This window comes from Armigeres subalbatus, unplaced genomic scaffold (genome assembly GCF_024139115.2).
Source record: "Armigeres subalbatus isolate Guangzhou_Male unplaced genomic scaffold, GZ_Asu_2 Contig1901, whole genome shotgun sequence".
NCBI classification, from domain to species: domain Eukaryota; kingdom Metazoa; phylum Arthropoda; class Insecta; order Diptera; family Culicidae; genus Armigeres; species Armigeres subalbatus.
This window is the reverse complement of record NW_026942730.1, coordinates 1-18266: the sequence shown is the minus strand read 5'-3', so window position 1 is coordinate 18266 and position 18266 is coordinate 1. Positions and strand designations below refer to the sequence as shown.

General features: G+C 41.5%; 2 protein-coding genes across 2 annotated transcripts; both read left to right on the top strand.

The window, feature by feature from the left end:
• The first annotated feature begins 5242 nt into the window (after nt 1-5242).
• Nucleotides 5243-6167, top strand: LOC134203511 (brachyurin-like). Its single transcript, XM_062678369.1, has one exon. The coding sequence runs from the start codon at nt 5266-5268 to the stop codon at nt 6070-6072; it is 807 nt and encodes a 268-aa protein (XP_062534353.1). The 5' UTR covers nt 5243-5265; the 3' UTR covers nt 6073-6167.
• A 9970-nt stretch (nt 6168-16137) lies between these two features.
• On the top strand, nt 16138-17447 carry LOC134203512 (phospholipid scramblase 2-like). Its single transcript, XM_062678371.1, has 3 exons — nt 16138-17007; nt 17099-17251; nt 17312-17447. Exons 1-3 carry the CDS (start codon nt 16555-16557, stop codon nt 17369-17371), a joined length of 666 nt encoding a protein of 221 aa, XP_062534355.1. The 5' UTR covers nt 16138-16554; the 3' UTR covers nt 17372-17447.
• The last annotated feature ends 819 nt before the right edge of the window (nt 17448-18266 follow it).

The window sequence follows — 18266 nt, the reverse complement described above, 5'->3', positions numbered from 1 at the left end:
GGTACATTGCTTACAAAATCCCTGGAACGTTCCCGTCGGAATTCCTGGAGGATTCCAATAGGAATTTTAGGAAGAAGATTTTCATTTGAATCTCTGCAACATTGCCGTCGGAATCAGGAATGTTCAAATTCCTGAAATATTCCAGTTGGGATTCCTGGAGGATGGGGGATCCCCTCATAGTAATGCTTGGAGAATTACCATCGGAATCTTTGAAGGAATGTTGTATTTTTTTTTCATTAGAGATAGATAGAATATGATCATGAAATAGAGATTTTTGTTTTAATAAATTGGTTCAGAGGTGCAGAATTACCATATGAATCGAGCCCTATACTTGATTTGGTGTCAGGCCATTTGGCCGAATGCCGTTTGGCCGAATGCCGTTTGGCCGAATGCCGTTTGGCCGAATAGTTAAAAAAATTGACCTCAGTTTACGAGTGGTCCTTCTTCCTATTTTCTTCTTCTTTCTTCTTCTTTCTTCCTTCTTCCTACCTCCTTATCCCTCTTCTTTTTTCCATCCTCCCCTCTTCCTTCTTCTTTCTTCCTCCATCTTTCTTCTTTTCTCCTCCTCCCTTCTTCTTTCTTCCTCCTCCCTTCTTCCTTCTTCTTTCTTCCTTCTATCTTCTCCCTTCTTCCTTCTTCCTTCCTCATTCCTTTTCTTCCTTCCTACTTCCTCCTTTCTTCTTCCTTCTTCATTCTTCTTTATTTCTTTTTTTCTTTCTTCCTTCTTTATTCATTCTTCCTTTTTCTTTTTTCGTTCTTCCTTCTTCATCATCCCTTCTTCTTCTTTATTCCTTCCTTCTCCTTCTTCCTTCTCCCTTCTTCTGTCTTTCTTATTACTTCTTCCTTCGTTTTTGTTCCTTCTTCCTTCTTTCTTTTTTCTTCTTTTTTTCTTTTTCCTTCTTTCTTCCTCCTTCTTTCTTCTTTCTTTTTTCTTCTTTCTTCTTTCAACTTTCCTCTTCCTTGTTCCTTCTTTCTTCTTTTTCTTTCTTCTTTCTTCCTTATTCTTTCTTCTTCCTTCTTTCTTCTTTCTTCTTTCTTCTTTATTCTTCTTTATTCTTCTTTATTCTTCTTTCTCCATTCTTCCTTCTTTTTCCTTCTTCCTTCCTCCTTCTTCCTTCTTTCTTCTTCCTTCGTCCTTCTTCTTTCTTTCTTCTTCCTTCTTCCTTTTTCATTTTTCCTTCTTCCTTCTTCCTGCTTCCTTCTTTTTTCTTTCTTCTTCCTTCTTCCTTCTCCCTTCTTCCTTCTTGCTTCTTCTTTCTTCCTTCTTCCTCCCTCCTTCTTCCTTCTTCCTTCCTGCTTCTTCCTTCTTCTTTCTTCCTTCCTCTTTCTTCCTTTTTCCTTCTTCCTTCTTTCTTCTTCCTTCTTCCTTCTTCCTTCTTCCTTCTTCCTCCTTTCTTCTTCCTTCTTCTTTCTTTCTTCTCCTTTCTTCCTTCCTTCTTCCTCCTTCTGCTTTCTTCCTTCTTCCTTGTTCCTGCTTCCTTCTTCCTTCTTTCTTCTTCTTTCCTTCTTCTTCCTTCTTCCTTTTTTCTTCTTCCTTCTTCCTTCTTCTTTTTTTCTTCTTCTTTCTTTCTTCTTCTTTCTTTCTTCTTCTTTCTTCCTTCCTCCTTCTTCTTTCTTCCTTCTTTCTTCTTCCTTCTTCCTCCTTCCTTCTTCCTGCTTTTTTCTTCTTTCTTCCTTTCTTCTTGTTTTTTCTTTCTTTTTCCTTCTTCCTTCTTTCTTTTTTCCTTCTTCCTTCTTCCTCCTTTCTTCTTCTTTCTTCCTTCTTCCTTCTTCCATCTTCTTTCTTCCTTCTTCATTTTTCCTTCTTCTTTCTTCTTTTTTCCTTCTTCTTTCTTCCTTCTTCCTTCTTTTTTCTTCCTTTCCTCTTCTTCCTTTCTTCCTTCTTCCTTCTTCCATCTTCTTTCTTCCTTCTTTTTTCTTCATTTTTCCTTCTTCTTTCTTCCTTTTTCCTTCTTCCTTCTTCTTTCTTCCTTCTTCCTTCTTCCTGCGTAAGGAAACGTATTTCAACTATTCGGCCAAATTACCCTTTCGGCCAAATGGCATTCGGCCAAACGACATTCGGCCAAACGGCATTCGGCCAAATGACCCTAAACCCTTGATTTTTAGGGAGATGTTTATTAAATTTATAATAACGGCCCTCCTTAGCCGTGCGGTAAAACGCGCGGCTACAAAGCAAGACCATGCTGAGGGTGGCTGGGTTCGATTCCCGGGGCCGGTCTAGGCAGTTTTCGGGTTGGAAATTGTCTCGACTTCCCTGGGCATAAAAGTATCATCGTGTTAGCCTCATGCTATACGAATGCAAAAATGGTAACTTGGCTTAGAAACCTCGCAGTTAATAACTGTGGAAGTGCTTAATGAACACTAAGCTGCGAGGCGGCTCTGTCCCACTGTGGGGATGTAATGTCAATAAGAAGAAGAAGAATAACGGACTATCGGGGCACCGTGAAACGGCGTGGGTGAAGGATACGATAGGCAGGGGATGTTGCAAGAATGCCGGTCAGCAAACCTGCATGGTGTTTGCTTTCGATCCGGCAGATACAAGAAGGCGGGGGTGAGCTAGGTGAGCGGAGCAGGTTCAAAATGATTTGTCGAACGCAGGGGTTTAACCGAGGATGGAGTCAAATTGAGATGTAAACTTAGTACCTTATTTAAATGAATGTCTATCGCCATACAAATTTCTAGCGGTTAACTTTATGCTGGTATTAGCGCATATACTTTAGTGCCTGGATTCCAGCAGCGGTGGGTAGAAACCAGCCATTGATAGATCCATTGGTTAACAAAATTGATGACAGAGGAAGCCCAACAACCTTACCGAACACCCCTCTTTGCCAGGATTAGTCATCAACGTCAATAAATCCAAATCTTTGGATTTGGCTATACCCTTCACAGCTTTACAGTAGATGGGCAATTCGTGGAAAATGTGCAAAGCTGTCAATAACTGCTAACTAAATGGCGTCAGACGGCAGTATCAGGATCGACACAGATGCACGGATAGTCAATGCAAGGGGTACCTTAGTGAAGAAACATTTGATAAAAAAGAAGTTTATAGTTAACGCACAGGAGTCCTAATTTGTATTTCAACGTGAAATTGGTGCTGCTATATATGCTAGTGAAACGTGGTGTGAGTTAGCGGAGAACACATTTTGAACCTGGTGGCCCCATAAATGGATCTCTAACGGTGTCACCAGCGACCGATAGCTATTGGCATTCTGCAGCAAAAGTGGGGTTGCGTCAGCCATACCTTCACAGCAAAAAAATTAGACTTTTACTAGTACTGTAATCAACAAAGCTAATGTAAATGCAGATCATGTAATCGTTATCTCAATGTAATTATGCGCTGAAAATCATGCACATAAACAGAGCATGAATACATACATCACCTTACCATTATTACTACACTCTATTGAAAACAATACTTTATTCACCTTGAAAATTCATTCATTAACCATTAAGTTTACATTAACGAGCCTGGATTAAAAACAAAGAGACGCAATACTCCTACCTTTAACCAGCCACCTGGCACGACGCCATGTTTCTGTAGCCAACATCTCAGTGTAAAATTAATGTTGGTATGTGTTTTGTTTACAAACATCACATTTAATTCTCCTTAGGATACAGAACTGTCAGTGGGATACGGTCGCGCAATGTTGGCTGCAAAACAAACCTTTTGTGTGAGATAGGGATGCCACCGGGCTGCCTTTAACAACCTTGGGCTCGATAAGGCAATCCATGAGACAGCTGCGGTCAGCTGACAATTTTTGTTTACCCTGATTTTTTGACAGATTCTGACCGGACTGACAGAACAATCCAAAGGAAATTGTTAAGCACGGTTTACACCAGAAGTGAGTGGCCTTCAACTGCATGTACACTTTGTTTTGATTTCGATTGTCAGTCCCATCGCTGAATGTCCTCATGGATAGCCTAATTGGAACAACTGATTTGACAGCAAATGCGCTGTTCCAATTTTGACACTTCATCTCTTTGTTATGAGTGCAGCCTCTTTAGTTTACATTAACGAGCCTGGATTAAAAACAAAGAGACGCAATACTCCTACCTTTAACAACCTTGTGCTCGATTGGAACAACCGATTTGACAGCAAATGCGATGTTCCAATTTTGACACTGCGTCTCTTTGTTATGAGTGCAGCCTCTTTAGTTTACATGATATTATGTGAACTGAAACAAAAGATGGCCACGCTTGCGACGATCTCGGTGGAATGTAAACAAAACAAACAATTCAATCAAAGCAGCTGCAAATGCAGCGGGAAACCTCCGTTTTTTTTTCATTACGACTACAAAGCAGCATCCATGATGCTGCACTTCATCGGTGTACTTCATCAGGGATATAATTGAATCGATGGAAAAACTTCAAATTATTGAACATCATCCAGTCAGATATTTCCCCTTGACGATGCGCATGCGTTTACTCAGAGCATGTAAATTTACATTACCTAGCCAGAACCCGATCACGACGAGTTCGATACTGTATGTTTGAATCGCTATAACTCAGAACCTGTTACTCTTTGGGCAACGTTGGTTTCAAGAAGTGAAGACGGTAGAGTGGTATCAGAACGGGCTATCACTCTGCGGACATGAGTTCGATTCTCATGTTAACCTTTTTTTATATATAGCATAAAAAAGAACATGTAAATTTAAAACAACACATAAATTTGAGATGATAAGTGATGTAAAAATAAAATGAAATGTAGATTTCTATCGTTTATCATGCTCCAATTATGTGCATGATATTTAATGTAAATGTACATGAATCGTTCGAACAGTATTATGTTGGGGCGGAAACGAATTCTCATAACAAGCGTTAGATTGGAACCCAGCAGGACATCGCAGCAGAGGCAGATCCAGAGTATGAAGGCGAGTCCCCACAGCGAAATAAAAGAAGTCGATTAAAATCTAACCTGGCAATACGTTAAGCCGAACATTTGCACTGCTTGGGGTGCGCGAGAAGCCTAAGTATGTTTGTAAATAAATATTTGTGTCGAATTATGAACCACAATCATACGCATATGACATCAAAAATGTAATTAACCCTTGACGACAAAACGCCATCAATTAGCTTTCGCGATTTTGTGTCGGCTAACTAGATATATTGAAGAGCCTACTTAGTTGCTATTGCTGGAGATTAATTTTGAAGTGGTTTAATTTGCTTCCAGTTTGTTCTCAAGTACCATTTCAAACTATAAAATCACCATGCTTAACTGTAACCTCATCAGTCATCTCTTCAAGCCCCTCTAGACTAGTAATCAGAATGCAGATTTTGGACGCGTTTTTAATTTTCGGTCTTGTGGCCTCGGTTGCTTGCTACGAATGCAAGTCCACTGGCAATACCAATGTAACTGCCAATGGTGAGCAGACGCGCAACGGCCAATTTCCGCATCACGTATTGGTAGTGTCCACCTTCTCCGAGGGTAAGCGCTACTGCAGTGGAGCCTTGGTGAGCCGAAAACATGTCGTCACTGTTGCGCAGTGTGTGGAAGGATCCAGCAAAGTGGAAGTAACTCTTGGCGCCCAGTGCCTATTGGCTGATTCTTCAAGTAATAAGTTCCGTTACACGTTTACTGCCTTGGAGCATTTCGTCAAGGAAGGATACAACAGCGATACGTTTGAAAATGATGTGGCTATCATTAGGTTTACCGATGAGGACGTTCGTTTGCCTCCGTGGATCAAACCGGTAGCCCTACCAACGGCCGATGAACAATACGTCCATGATGAGGTATACACCAGCGGATATGGACTGTTGAACTACCAAACCACCAACGCGGCCGATTATCTCGAATTTACGACATTGCGTGTGCTCAGCTACGAGCAGTGCCAGCAGGAATTTGAATTTGTTACTCCGGAAACCGGAAGATTCTGCGCCCAGCGAGATGAAGAAGAACCGAATTGTGTCAGTGATGTGGGAAGTCCGTTGGTGTTCAAGCGAGAGGGATACAAGCAGTATACCTTGCTGGGATTGACAAGCTTCGGACAGAAGTTCGCTTGTCAGTTCGGCAATGCTGGTGCTTTGCAGGAGGTTAGAAATCACGTTGAGTGGTTACAAACGTTTTTGGAGTAGGGTGACAAGTAGATTTTTTTAAAGGAATAGGTACATTATTGAAGATTGCAATAATATTTCTAATAAACATATTACCAATAAAATTCTTTAGTAAACTAAAAATATTTCACCTCTAAAATTTCATATTGAATGACAGCCTAACCTTTGACCTTTCCGTCCCTGATGTCTGTTTTTAAGGGCTTTAAAAAATTAAAACTGCAGCAAAACCACATTTCATGACTCCCATCGCAACAACTTGCATTACATCCGGATAGATCCTGTGGAATATTAACGGTTCGGTAAATTGGAAGAACCCTATGAAATTGTACATAACTCGACAATAGAAATGTAATTTGTATTGAGTGTAAATAGATATTGGGGTAAGGGCATAGTGTATCATTGTACTTACCACACAAGAAACATATTCATGCAATGCCGGGCATAGAAAAACTTTCATTTAATTACTGTTTAAATGCTACTGGAACACTAAATCGAAAAGCAGGCTAAATTCCAGTTGGAATGTACGTTTATTGAAGAAGAAGAAAGTTTAAGGATTAATCCCTAATCCGTTGGGGTCAATTGTCCCTGGAAAAATTGGCCATTTGCTAATTTAGGTCAAAACAGGCCGTGTGACACCTCATACCTCATGATTTTACAAAGCAATGATGGCAATACATTTGTCTGCCGCCAACGGTTGTAGTCATTGACCGTTATACTCGTTGGCTACCTTTGTCGCCAGCATTAGAAGGACACTCGTCAACCGCATTCATTTGCCAAAATCTCTGACCGCATTTGGCCTGGAGACCCTAAGATAAAAGAGGACTTCTTTGCCTGCCCCGCTAAGCTGCTGTGGCTAAACCAGTAGCTTGGGGTTTAGGTCAATACCCTTCCGGCACTGAGCAGTTCCGAGGCCCAAATAATTGAGTCTTATACCTACTTACTACTTCCTTGTTATTTCTATTTTTTCCCTCTTTCATCTTCCTTTTTATTCCATCTTTTCTCTTCCTTGCTTATTCCTGTCTTTTTTTCTTCCTTTTTCTTTCTTCTTCCTTCTTTACTTTTTCCCTTTCTCTCTATTCTTTCTTCTCACTTTTCTCTTCTAAAATCGCTCTTCTCCCTTCTCTCTTCTCCCTTCTTTTTTTACTTCTCACTACTCACTTCTCATCTACGTGGTTTATGGACGATTAGGGCTAGTATTTTTTATGCCTAGAGAAGCCCGGTATGAATATCGATTTATTATATTTTTATCCACAAACCGATGCATCGCGATGTGGCTAGAACAGTGATCATGCTGAAAGCCTTTTCCTGCGGCCCGCAAAGGTTTTCAGAAAATACACTACATGTGGATCATTGATGAGCATTATATAATAGGAAAATCTTTTCATCGTGACTATTTGTTCGTTGTACCCGGGGAACTTGTCAATTTAACATAATTTGATGTTGAAGCACCATTTATTAAGCATCTTCTTATTCTTCTTATTGGCATTACATTCCCACACTGGGACAGAGCCGCCTCGCAACTTAGTGTTCATTAAGTACTTCCACAGTTATTAACTGCGAGGTTTCTAGGCCAGGTTACCATTTTTGCATTCGTATATCATGAGGCTAGCACGATGATACTTTTATGCCCAGGGAAGTCGAGACAATATCCAATCCGAAAATTGCCTAGACCGGCACCGGGAATCGAACCCAGCCACCCTCAGCATGGTCTTGCTTTGTAGCCGCACGTCTTACCGCACGGCTAAGGAGGGCCCCTATTTATTAAGCATAAATCCTTTTATTATCATGATTATTGAAATTTATCATCTCTTAAATGTTATGTGGGCCAACAGTAAACACATTACGAGGTTGTTGCTACAGGTTCTAAAAATGACATACCTACGTGTAATTTTTCGCAAATCCAAGCATGCTTATAATTGTGAAATTCATATAAACATAATAGAGGTATTCGCTAAACGGCATATGTTGCTGTGTATCTGTTTATAGACATGTTTCATAGGCGATTTGAAAAATGTCCCTTGTGATTGTGTATGAAGCATTTCAATCAGTATACACATACGCCACTGATTTCAATAATCAGATTCGCAGCTGTTAACGCTGTTAAGTGAATACCCCTAATGTTATCATTTAATGCTCCGTAACCAGAATGCTTTATATCTTCAAAATAAATTAGGATTGAGAAAAATTCAACTGAAAAATTGCTGAATTATTAACTCCAGAAAAGAAGTTAAAAAGAGTTAAAAGAAGTTTTTTTTGTGTCTTTATTAAGGAGACTTTCAGCCCTAGGCTGGATCGTCTCCGGAAGACGTTAACTGTTTATTATTCTAATAACGTACTTTACGCTATAATTTTTTTCAACGAAATCAAGATTTTCCATGCTTTCATGAAGAAAAGGCTTAAGTAAAATTCAATTAATTGCACAGCATGAAAACACAGTAAATAGTTGGGAGAGCAGATTCACACGATTCCCTCGCGATTTCCATTAAACACTGCTGGCAAGTTCAACTGGTTTCAAAAACACACTTTTCAACGCAATTTATGCAAACTTTGTGTTATTTGGTAGTCCAAAAAGTCGCAAATACATTGCCTGCACACTGAAGTTTTTTACCCGGTTATTTTTACGCGGTACCGACGTAAGAAAACCGCGTTATTTAAAAAACGATGTAAACCTGTTTGGGGACTGAAATAAGGCCTATAGATCTATATAGCCTGTTTCAAATATGGTACATGCTCTATGTGACTCATAGAATAGATTGTGTCCAAAGCCTAAGTTCTTGGTCATCAAAAAAATCCCGAAGCAAGGCCTTTGGATCTACACGCGTAACCAAAGATCTGTCCGCCTGTTTCAAATACGGTACATGCTCTGTGTGACTCATAGAATAGATTGTGTTCAAAGCATGAGTTCTTGGTCATCCAAAAAAATCCCGAAGACCTGACACGACGGCCCTCCCACGAGACAGGAGGTTTGCGCAGGCCCAATAAGCCGCATGGAAAACCAATAATTACGAGCAATATAAAAGATAATACGTCTCGATATAATCCGACGAATAAAGGATCACGATTGGAAGCTTGGAACATGGAACTGCAAGTCGCTAGGTTTCGCACGATGCAACAGGATAATCTACGATGAATTACATCCCCGCTACTTCGACGTCGTGGCGCTGCAGGAGATTGAAAAAGCGGGCATCGAGCCTTCTACCAAAACTGTTGCACCACCAACGTGCTGGAAACCGGCTTCATAGTGCTGGGTAAGATGCGTCAACGTGTGATTGGGTGGCAGCCAATCAACGCAAGGGTGTGCAAGCTGAGGATAAAATTCCGTTTCTTCAACTATATCATCATCACTGTGCACTGCTCACACGAAGGGAGACCCGACGACGAGAAAGTAGCGTTCTACGCACAGCTGGAGCAGACATACGATGGATGCCCACTACGGGACATCAAAATCGTCATCGACGACATGAACGCTCAGCTAGGAAGGCAGGAAATGTATAGACCGGTCATCGTACCGGATAGTCTGCACACCGTATCAAATGATATCGGCCAACGATACATAAACTTCGCAGCCTTTCGCGGAATGGTAGTCCGAAGCACCTTCTTTCCCCGCAAAAATATCCACAAGGCCACATGGAGATCGCCTAACCAAGAAACGGAAAACCAAATCGACCACGTTCTAATCGACGGTTGCGACGAGCGCGAATATTGAATCCGACCACTACCTCGTTGCAGTATACCTGCGCTCAAAACTCTCCACGGTCGAAGTCGAATGCCGTGTCTTAACATTGGGCGGCTACTAGCGGGTAGACTAGCCCAAGGATACGCGCAGCAGCTATAAGTTGCACTCCCAACGGAAGAGCAGCTAGGCGTAGCGTCTCTTAAAGATGGCTGGAGAGATATTCGATCCGCCATTGGTAGCACCGCAACCGCTGCACTTGGCACGGTGTCCCCGGATCAGAGAAATGACTGGTATGACGGAGAATGTGAGCAGTTAGTGGACAATAAGAATACAGCATGGGCGAGATTGCTGCAACACCGCACGAAGGCGAACGAGGCACGAGATAAACGGGCGCGGAACAGACAAAACTCGATTTTCCGGAGGAAAAAGCGCCAGCAGGAATATCGAGACCGTGAAGAGACGGAACAACTGTACCGCGCTAATGACACACGAAAGTTTTATGAGAAGTTAAACCGTTAACGTAAGGGCCACGTGCCACAGCCTGATATGTGTAAGGACATTAACGGGAACCTTCTTACGAACGAGCGTAAGGTGATCCAAAGGTGGCGGCAGCACTACGAAGAACACCTGAATGGCGATGTGGTAGACGAAGATGGCGGTATGGTGATGGACCTGGGAGAACGCGCGCAGGACATAATTCTACCGGCTCTGGATCTCCAGGAAATCCAGGAGGAGATTGGCCGGCTGAAAAACAACAAAGCGCTTGGGGTTGACCAACTACCAAGAGAGCTATTTAAACACGGTGGTGAGGCACTGGCTAGAGCGCTGTACTGGAACATTACTAAGATTTGGGAGGAAGAAGTTTTGCCGCAGGAGTGTATGGAAGGTGTCGTGTGTCCCATCTACAAAAAAGGGCGATAAGCTGGATTGTAGCAACAACCGCGCAATCACATTGCTGAACGCCGCCTACAAGGTACTCTCCCAAATTTTATGCCGTCGACTAGCACCAATTGCAAGGGAGTTCGTGGGGCAGTACCAGTCGGGTTTTATGGGCGAACGCTCCACCACGGACCAGGTGTTCGCCGTTCGCCAAGTACTGCAGAAATGCCGCGAATATAACGTGCCCACACATCATCTATTCATCGACTTCGAAGCCGCATATGATATAATCGATCGGGACCAGCTATGGCAGTTAATGCACGAATACGGATTTCCGGATAAACTGACAAGGTTGATCAAAGCGACGATGGATCGGGTGATGCGCGTAGTTCGAGTTTCAGGGGCATTCTCGAGTCCCTTCGAAACGCGCAGAGGGTAACGGCAAGGTGATGGTCTTTCATGTCTGCTATTCAACATCGCTTTAGAAGGGGTAATACGAAGAGCAGGGATTAACACGAGTGGTACAATTTTCAATAAGTCCGTCCAGCTATTTGGTTTCGCCGACGACATAGATATTATGGCACGTAACTTTGAGAAGATGGAGGAAGCCTACATCAGCCTGAAGAGGGAAGCTAAGCGGATCGGACTAGTCATCAACACGTCGAAGACGAAGTACTTTATAGGAAGAGGTTCAAGAGAAGACAATGCGAGCCACCCACCGCGAGTTTACATCGGTGGTGACGAAATCGAGGTGGTAGAAGAATTTGTGTACTTGGGCTCACTGGTGACTGCCGAAAATGATACCAGCAGAGAAATTCGGAGACGCATAGTGGCTGGAAATCGTACGTACTTTGGACTCCGCAAGATGCTCCGATCGAATAGAGTTCGCTGCCGTACAAAACTGACTATCTACAAAACGCTCATTAGACCGGTAGTTCTCTACGGACACGAGACCTGGACGATGCTCGTGGAGGACCAACGCGCACTCGGAGTTTTCGAAAGGAAAGTGCTGCGTACCATCTACAGATGGCGGACGGTACGTGGAGGAGGCGAATGAACTACGAGTTACATGAGCTGCTGGGAGAAAAATCCATCGTTCACATCGCGAAAATTGGACGACTGCGATGGGCCGGGCACGTAGCCAGAATCTCGGACAGTAACCTGGTTAGAATGGTTCTCGACAACGATCCGACGGGCACAAGAAGGCGAGGTGCGCAGCGGGCCAGGTGGATTGATCAGGTGGAAGATGACTTGCGGACCCTCCGTAGGCTGCGTGGTTGGCGACGTGTAGCCATGGACCGAGCCGAATGGAGAAGATTCTTATATACTGCATAGGCCACTTCAGCCTAAATAAATAAATAATATAAAATAATGTCCAAACCAGATGTTCTGAGTTCTCCAAATCATTCTTGTGCTCAGACCAATAGTAGGTCGTCAGTTGCATTCTAGCAAAAATTCCGCTTGAGGCCCTTTCAAAACATTTTAACAACAGCCACTACGACTGATGGTATAATTGCAATAGTGCTGTCCAATGAGCAGCTCGAAGTAGCTCGAAGTTGTTCCCGTCCTGCTCGTTCTTTTTTATCAACAAATGGGCATGAGCAGGACAGGGAGAAACTTCGAGCTACTTCAAGCTCTCATTGGACAGCACTAATATTTCTATTATCAGGCGACAGGTGGTGTTGCTGCGTGTTTGTATCAATGTAAGGTTTCAATGTACCTTCCACACACACGAGGTGGTGAACAGTCTTGAAAAAATTGAAAGTAATGAAATCTCTTTTATTGTTTAGAACTGTAAAACAAGTCGTGGGTACAAGAAATCTAAAAATTATTTGTTGTTTTTTGACCTAGCTTTCATATTGATGCGAAATGTAGTTGATGTGAATATATGATTTGGCCATACAAGGAAATTCATTTTACTTTAAATGTTGTGGCGCCATCTCGTTCAAACAGCACATTTGTCTTTGCCGTTTTGATCTACGGTGTCAACTGGGCTCAATACAAAGTTAATAGCAACCCATGGGGTCCATACATGCCCTTAGAGGTTATGTACATGATATACGATTTATATATGTTTAAGCCAAGAACTGAACTCCAGAATGATTTGGAGAACTTAGAGCATTCAATTTTAACATATCTTGATTGTAAATTATGCGCCATGGCCCCTAAGATCCTTCTTTTTCTTCTTCTTTGACTACTTCTTCTTCAATGGCTCTATTGTTATTGCTATAAGGCTTGCTGACGTGTAATAATCTTTCTCTTGCACGCGCAAAGAAAGAATAGGATTTGTTTTTATCGGGCAATGCTTTCGAAGCGTTTCCCGATGGAAATAAATCCAATCCTTCTCGTGCGCTTGAAAGATAAGAATGATTAAACGTCAGCAAGCTCTATGGCTATGTATTGAGCCCTTTTGCCTTGCTAGGCCAGATTTTTCAAATCAACATGTCAACTGTGCTTGGTACAAAGTCAATAGTAATCCATCGTGTCCATAATGACGCTCTGAGACAATGTGCATGGCTTACGATTTATGAATGTCCAAATCGAGTATTCGAAGCAAAAACTAAAGGCTGGTCTTTGCTAGACCAGTTGGAGAACTTAGAACACTCGATTTGGACATTCATAAATCGTAAACCATGCACATTGTCTCAGAGCGTCAGTATGGACACGATGGATTACTTATTATTGGCTTTGTACCAAGCACAGTTGACTTAAAAAATCAATTGGTTTGAACTCCAGAATGATTTGGAGAACTTAGGTCATCTGGTTTGGACATGTGTAAATCGTAAATCTTTCGCATGACCTCTAAGGGCCTATACGGACACCATCGGTTGCTATTGGCTTTGACTTGGAAGATCAATTGGTCTGAGCTATAGAACTATTTGGAGAACTTAGCCAAATTTTTGGACAAATCTAAATCATAAATCACGCACAGGGCTCCTAAGAACCTGTATTGACACCATGGGTTGACAATGGTTTCGTATCAAGCGTAATTGACCGTAGACCGTAGAATCTCGAGGATATTCAAAAGGATTGGAAATTTACCCTCGTAATAATGAATTTTGTATGAAGACAACACGTCGTCAAATTCAAATATCTCATTTTGTTAATTGCGGCGTTTCTAAGCCAGTCTAACATTTTTTTGCATTCGTAAATCATGAAGCTTAGACGATGATACTATTGCATCTATTAGCATAAAATATAAGATAAAATTCGGTTCAAAATTATGTTCAGCATTGAGCATACGATGGGAAAATAGAAAGCAATTTTAGCTTCGATGGGAAACACCACTTTACGGTTATTTTGTGATGTATTTTGAAAAAGTACCTACACGAAGTAACACATTGTAGGCACTCGTTCATTGTATCACTTGTAAAAATGAGTGCAGACAGAAATTGGACGCATGCGTTGGGTGTTTCGTTCACCGAAAACGGACTTTTTTCATTTTCCCCCCTAAGGAATGGATTTTCGTCTCCAAAATTGAGTGGCTGGTAAATAGACTATTGACATTGGAAACGAACCAAATTGCGATGGTCACGTTTCACGAAGCATTGACAATGAAGACAGCCTGTTGCATGTCACTAACAAGTAGTTGACACTCACCCACCACCCAACTTCATACTGTCCGAGAGCACTGGTTTCTGAAGCGTGCTCTTCTTCGACGGGTCCTGCAAAATATAAGGATATGGTTGAAATAACGTATAGTGTCGAATATCCCTGCAGGACTCTGGCAACGAAACTCCTACTCGCAGATGACTGGCGCTTATGATGGCTTCTGCTAACTGTCGTACACGCAAAAGAAACGACGTTTGACAGGTCCCTTAGGAGCGTTCGAGGTTCGCAACTCATTTTCCACGGCGAGTTGATTCGCCTTCGGCATCATGTGCCATGAATGGAATGGATGGGCTGCCGTTGTCGAGGTTCGCGTGGATGAAATTAGAGCACCCACTACAAGGATCAAGCCAACAACCACAGACGGAGGAAATGATTTGAATAAAACAGCCATTAAAGCCACCCACAAAAGCAATAATGATAGGATGACTTTAATAGGATAGTAGTTGAATGGCTGCAACTGCAGTTATGAAATTGCCATGTAGGAGTAATTGTTATATGCAATAAAATTTATTTAAAACGATTACCGGTAAGTTAAATGAAACCGTTCTATGATAATTGGCGTTGACCAGCTATGCAAACTATTTATAAATCTGTGAGCATGTATATAAGTATCTCAATGGAATGTTTGAATCCACCAAATATCTATGTGTCCAATAGTATACGCACGTTCATTGCATATCGTGCAATGCTAATTATCATATAGTATTGTGTCGCCAGCACTAAATTGAATTCCGACTTTCGACGTTTTACTTCCGAACTTACTTCCGACATCATGAACGTCAGAACAAAATTTGAGTTTGCCACCAAAACATTGTCGGAAGAGCGTTCGGAAGGGCGGAAATCGACTTCCGAACTTCAATTTGGTGCCAGCGACGTTGTCAGCGACGAAACAAGCTCGATTTTATGGCAGGTAACACCGTGCAGTGCTGCATATTTATTTTATTTGTCCGTGTGAATCTCGTCGGAAGTGGGCCTTGCTGCCAGTTCATCAGCGTCATACAAACAGTTTTAGTCTAAATGCACAATATTAACTGATATTGCACTTCTCGCAAACTATTTGTTTGGTATGCAATGATGGGAGATAACATTCAAACTACTGCAATGAACGTGCACTTCACTCATCATAACCATTCAGGATATCGACAGGTAAACATTGCTGCTTTTATTTATTTCTTTAGACTCTTTTAAACGTTGCTGTTTTAGTTTTTCTTATTTTTTGACACATATCTTGACTTTTATTCTATTTGAAACTCTATAGTAGGGTGGCTCAAAAAACACTTTTTCGATTTTTTTGATGGGCCGCCCTCTTATTCGGTTCTATTTGATGCCCTGATGCTCTGGACAAAATTTCAGCCAAATCGGCCAACGTTTGGGCAGTGCTAAACTCGTTGGAAGTTTATATGGAAAAATGTATGCAGAAACATCCAAAACCAGTGATTTGCAGTTGGACGGCACAATTTACGATCAAGAACCATGATACTCATTCAGTTCTTGTAAAATAAAATACAGAATGTTATGCTAAAAACCGCGAGAAGATTAGAGTTTATTAGGCAAATATATTAGCATTTTACTGGAGTGTTGTAGGGGTGAATTTATTTCTTTTCAAAGGTAAAAGAAACGAAATTTGCTCAAACCCCACTGCAGAGAAATGCTAATAACTTAGCCGGGAAAACTCGAATCTTCCGGCGGTTTTCTGCATAACATTCTGTATTAAATTCTTCAAGATCTGAATGAGTATCATAGTTTTTTATGGTAAGTTGTGTAGTCCAGCTGCAATTTACTGTTTTTGGATGTTTCTGCATACATTTTTCCATATAACTTACAACGAGTTTAGCACCGCCCAAACGTTGACCGATTTGGCTGAAATTTTGTCCAGAGCATCAGGGCATCAAATAGAACCGGATAAGAGGGCAGCCCATCAAAAAAATTGAACAAAAATTTTCCAATACTAATTTGAGCCACCCTACTCTATAGTTTGATCCTCATAATTTATTCCAAATTTACTCGTAAGTTATTTTATTGCTCCTAGCCTTAAATTCATTACAATCGAAAATTCAAAAGTAGTTTTCTCGTTTCAGATCATGAAATTCATTATATTCTGATTATTTTCTCGTTCGACATATAACTTATTATCTCATAGTGAATACGATGTGACAAAACAAATTAGATTACCCAAAAAACCAGGAATACGAAATATCGTTGGTTTATATTAATATTACTTTTTTCCTAAATGGTTTGAAATTCAAAGCAAGTTGCAATGTTATAATTTTTTTGAACTATTATTTTATACCAGATTTGTGACCTTAGAGTGACCTTGCACTCACATTTCATCAACCATGGATAGTTTGGACAACTTGAAACACATCGATCATTTACTGGTACGCCGTCATAAGGAATCCCTGGAAACGGGAGAAGGACCACCGCTGACCAACCAGTACGTCATTGAGAACATCCCAAACGAATCGGTTTACCGGGCTGCCGAAGGTCCCGCATTCTGGGCTCGCACATGTTTTGGCCACAATAGACCCTTCAAGTTGGTTCTGTTAGACAATGAACAGCGGAAAGCAATGGTATTTAAGCGACCTCTTTTCTACAAATCATGGCGTTTTCTGTGTCGACTGAAACGGATGGATATCATCGCACCGGGTGGAGAGCTTGTGGCACGCATTCAACAAGGTTGGTTTTTTGGAAAGCCATGGTTTATTGTGATGAATTCATCCGGAGAACGGGTGTTGCGAATCGAGGGTCCATGGTTGGTGTTCGACGTATTTGCGGATGTGAAGTTTAAGGTGAACCGTATTGCTTTTTTTCTTTTCAAATCTGCATAAATTTTTACTGATTTTTTTTGTTCGGATAGTTGAAAAACTTTTTTCATTACAGATTGTATCAATTGAAGGTGAAGAGGTTGGTGAAATTGTGAAGAAAAAAATCGGATGTACATGTAGTGAAGTGCCTCACCATTTGGGAATCTCATTCTTTAAAGAAATGGATGCAACTATGAAGGCAGCACTAATTGGTGCATTGATTCTGATTGTATGCTAATTGAAGCAAAATTCTGACCATTGATGAATTAAGCGCTTTACTTAATTGTAGGATTTTGCCGTGTTCAACAACAATCGACGAATAGATTTGACAAGTCTATTGTTGATGTGAAATTATTGTGAACAATTTAAAACATGTTCTCTTCGCCACACTTTGTCGAAATTTTATGAAACTTTGACATTTATTTGGAAACATTTTGACTTATTGACTTATTTGGAATCTTTGGAAACTTTTCATATACAAATAAAAACATATAAAATAGCTTACTTCTTATTTTGATAAATGTGTTTTATCCTCGTAAAAATATTCAAATCCAATCCAAATCCAATCCAAATCCAATCCAAATCCAATCCAAATCCAATCCAAATCCAATCCAAATCCAATCCAAATCCAATCCAAATCCAATCCAAATCCAATCCAAATCCAATCCAGATCCAGTCCAGATCCAGATCCAGTCAGGTCCAGTCCAGATCCGATCCAGGTCGATCAGAGTCGGTCAAATCCAGATCAAGGTCCAGACTCGAGTCAGAGTCAAGATCGAATCAGATCCCAGTCGGGTGGTCGATCGGTACAAGATCGATCCAGATCAAGTCGATCCAGATCAGATCAATCCGATCCAGGTTCGGTCAGATCCGAGTCGGTCCAAGTCCCGGTCAGATCAGTCAAAATCCAGTCCAGGTCAGGTCAGATCCAGTCAAATCGAGTCCGGAGTCGAGTCCAGATCCAGTCAGGTCAGTCCAGATCCAGAATCAGATCCAAGATCAAGGTCCAAGTCAGTCAGTCAGGTCGATCCAGATTGATCCGTTCAGGTCCAGATCAGTCCAAATCGATCCAGATCAGTCCAGATCCAGTCCAAGTCGAGTCAAGGAGTCAGTCCCAGATCGGTCCAGATCGGTCAGGTCAGTCAGTCGAATTTCGGTCGATCTGATCGATCGGTCGAGTCAGATCAGTCAGTCGTCGATCCGATCCAGTCGATCGGTCCGATCCAGATCAGTCAGTCGATCAG

What these genes read in the sequence shown, in the direction of transcription:
- LOC134203511 (XM_062678369.1), top strand. Translation starts at nt 5,266, where the DNA reads ATGCAGATTTTGGACGCGTTTTTAATTTTCGGTCTTGTGGCCTCGGTT.
- LOC134203512 (XM_062678371.1), top strand. Translation starts at nt 16,555, where the DNA reads ATGGATAGTTTGGACAACTTGAAACACATCGATCATTTACTGGTACGC. An exon ending in TTGCGGATGTGAAGTTTAAG is followed by an intron (nt 17,008 to 17,098) that starts GTGAACCGTATT and finishes TTTTCATTACAG; the next exon opens with ATTGTATCAATTGAAGGTGA. An exon ending in TTGGTGCATTGATTCTGATT is followed by an intron (nt 17,252 to 17,311) that starts GTATGCTAATTG and finishes ACTTAATTGTAG; the next exon opens with GATTTTGCCGTGTTCAACAA.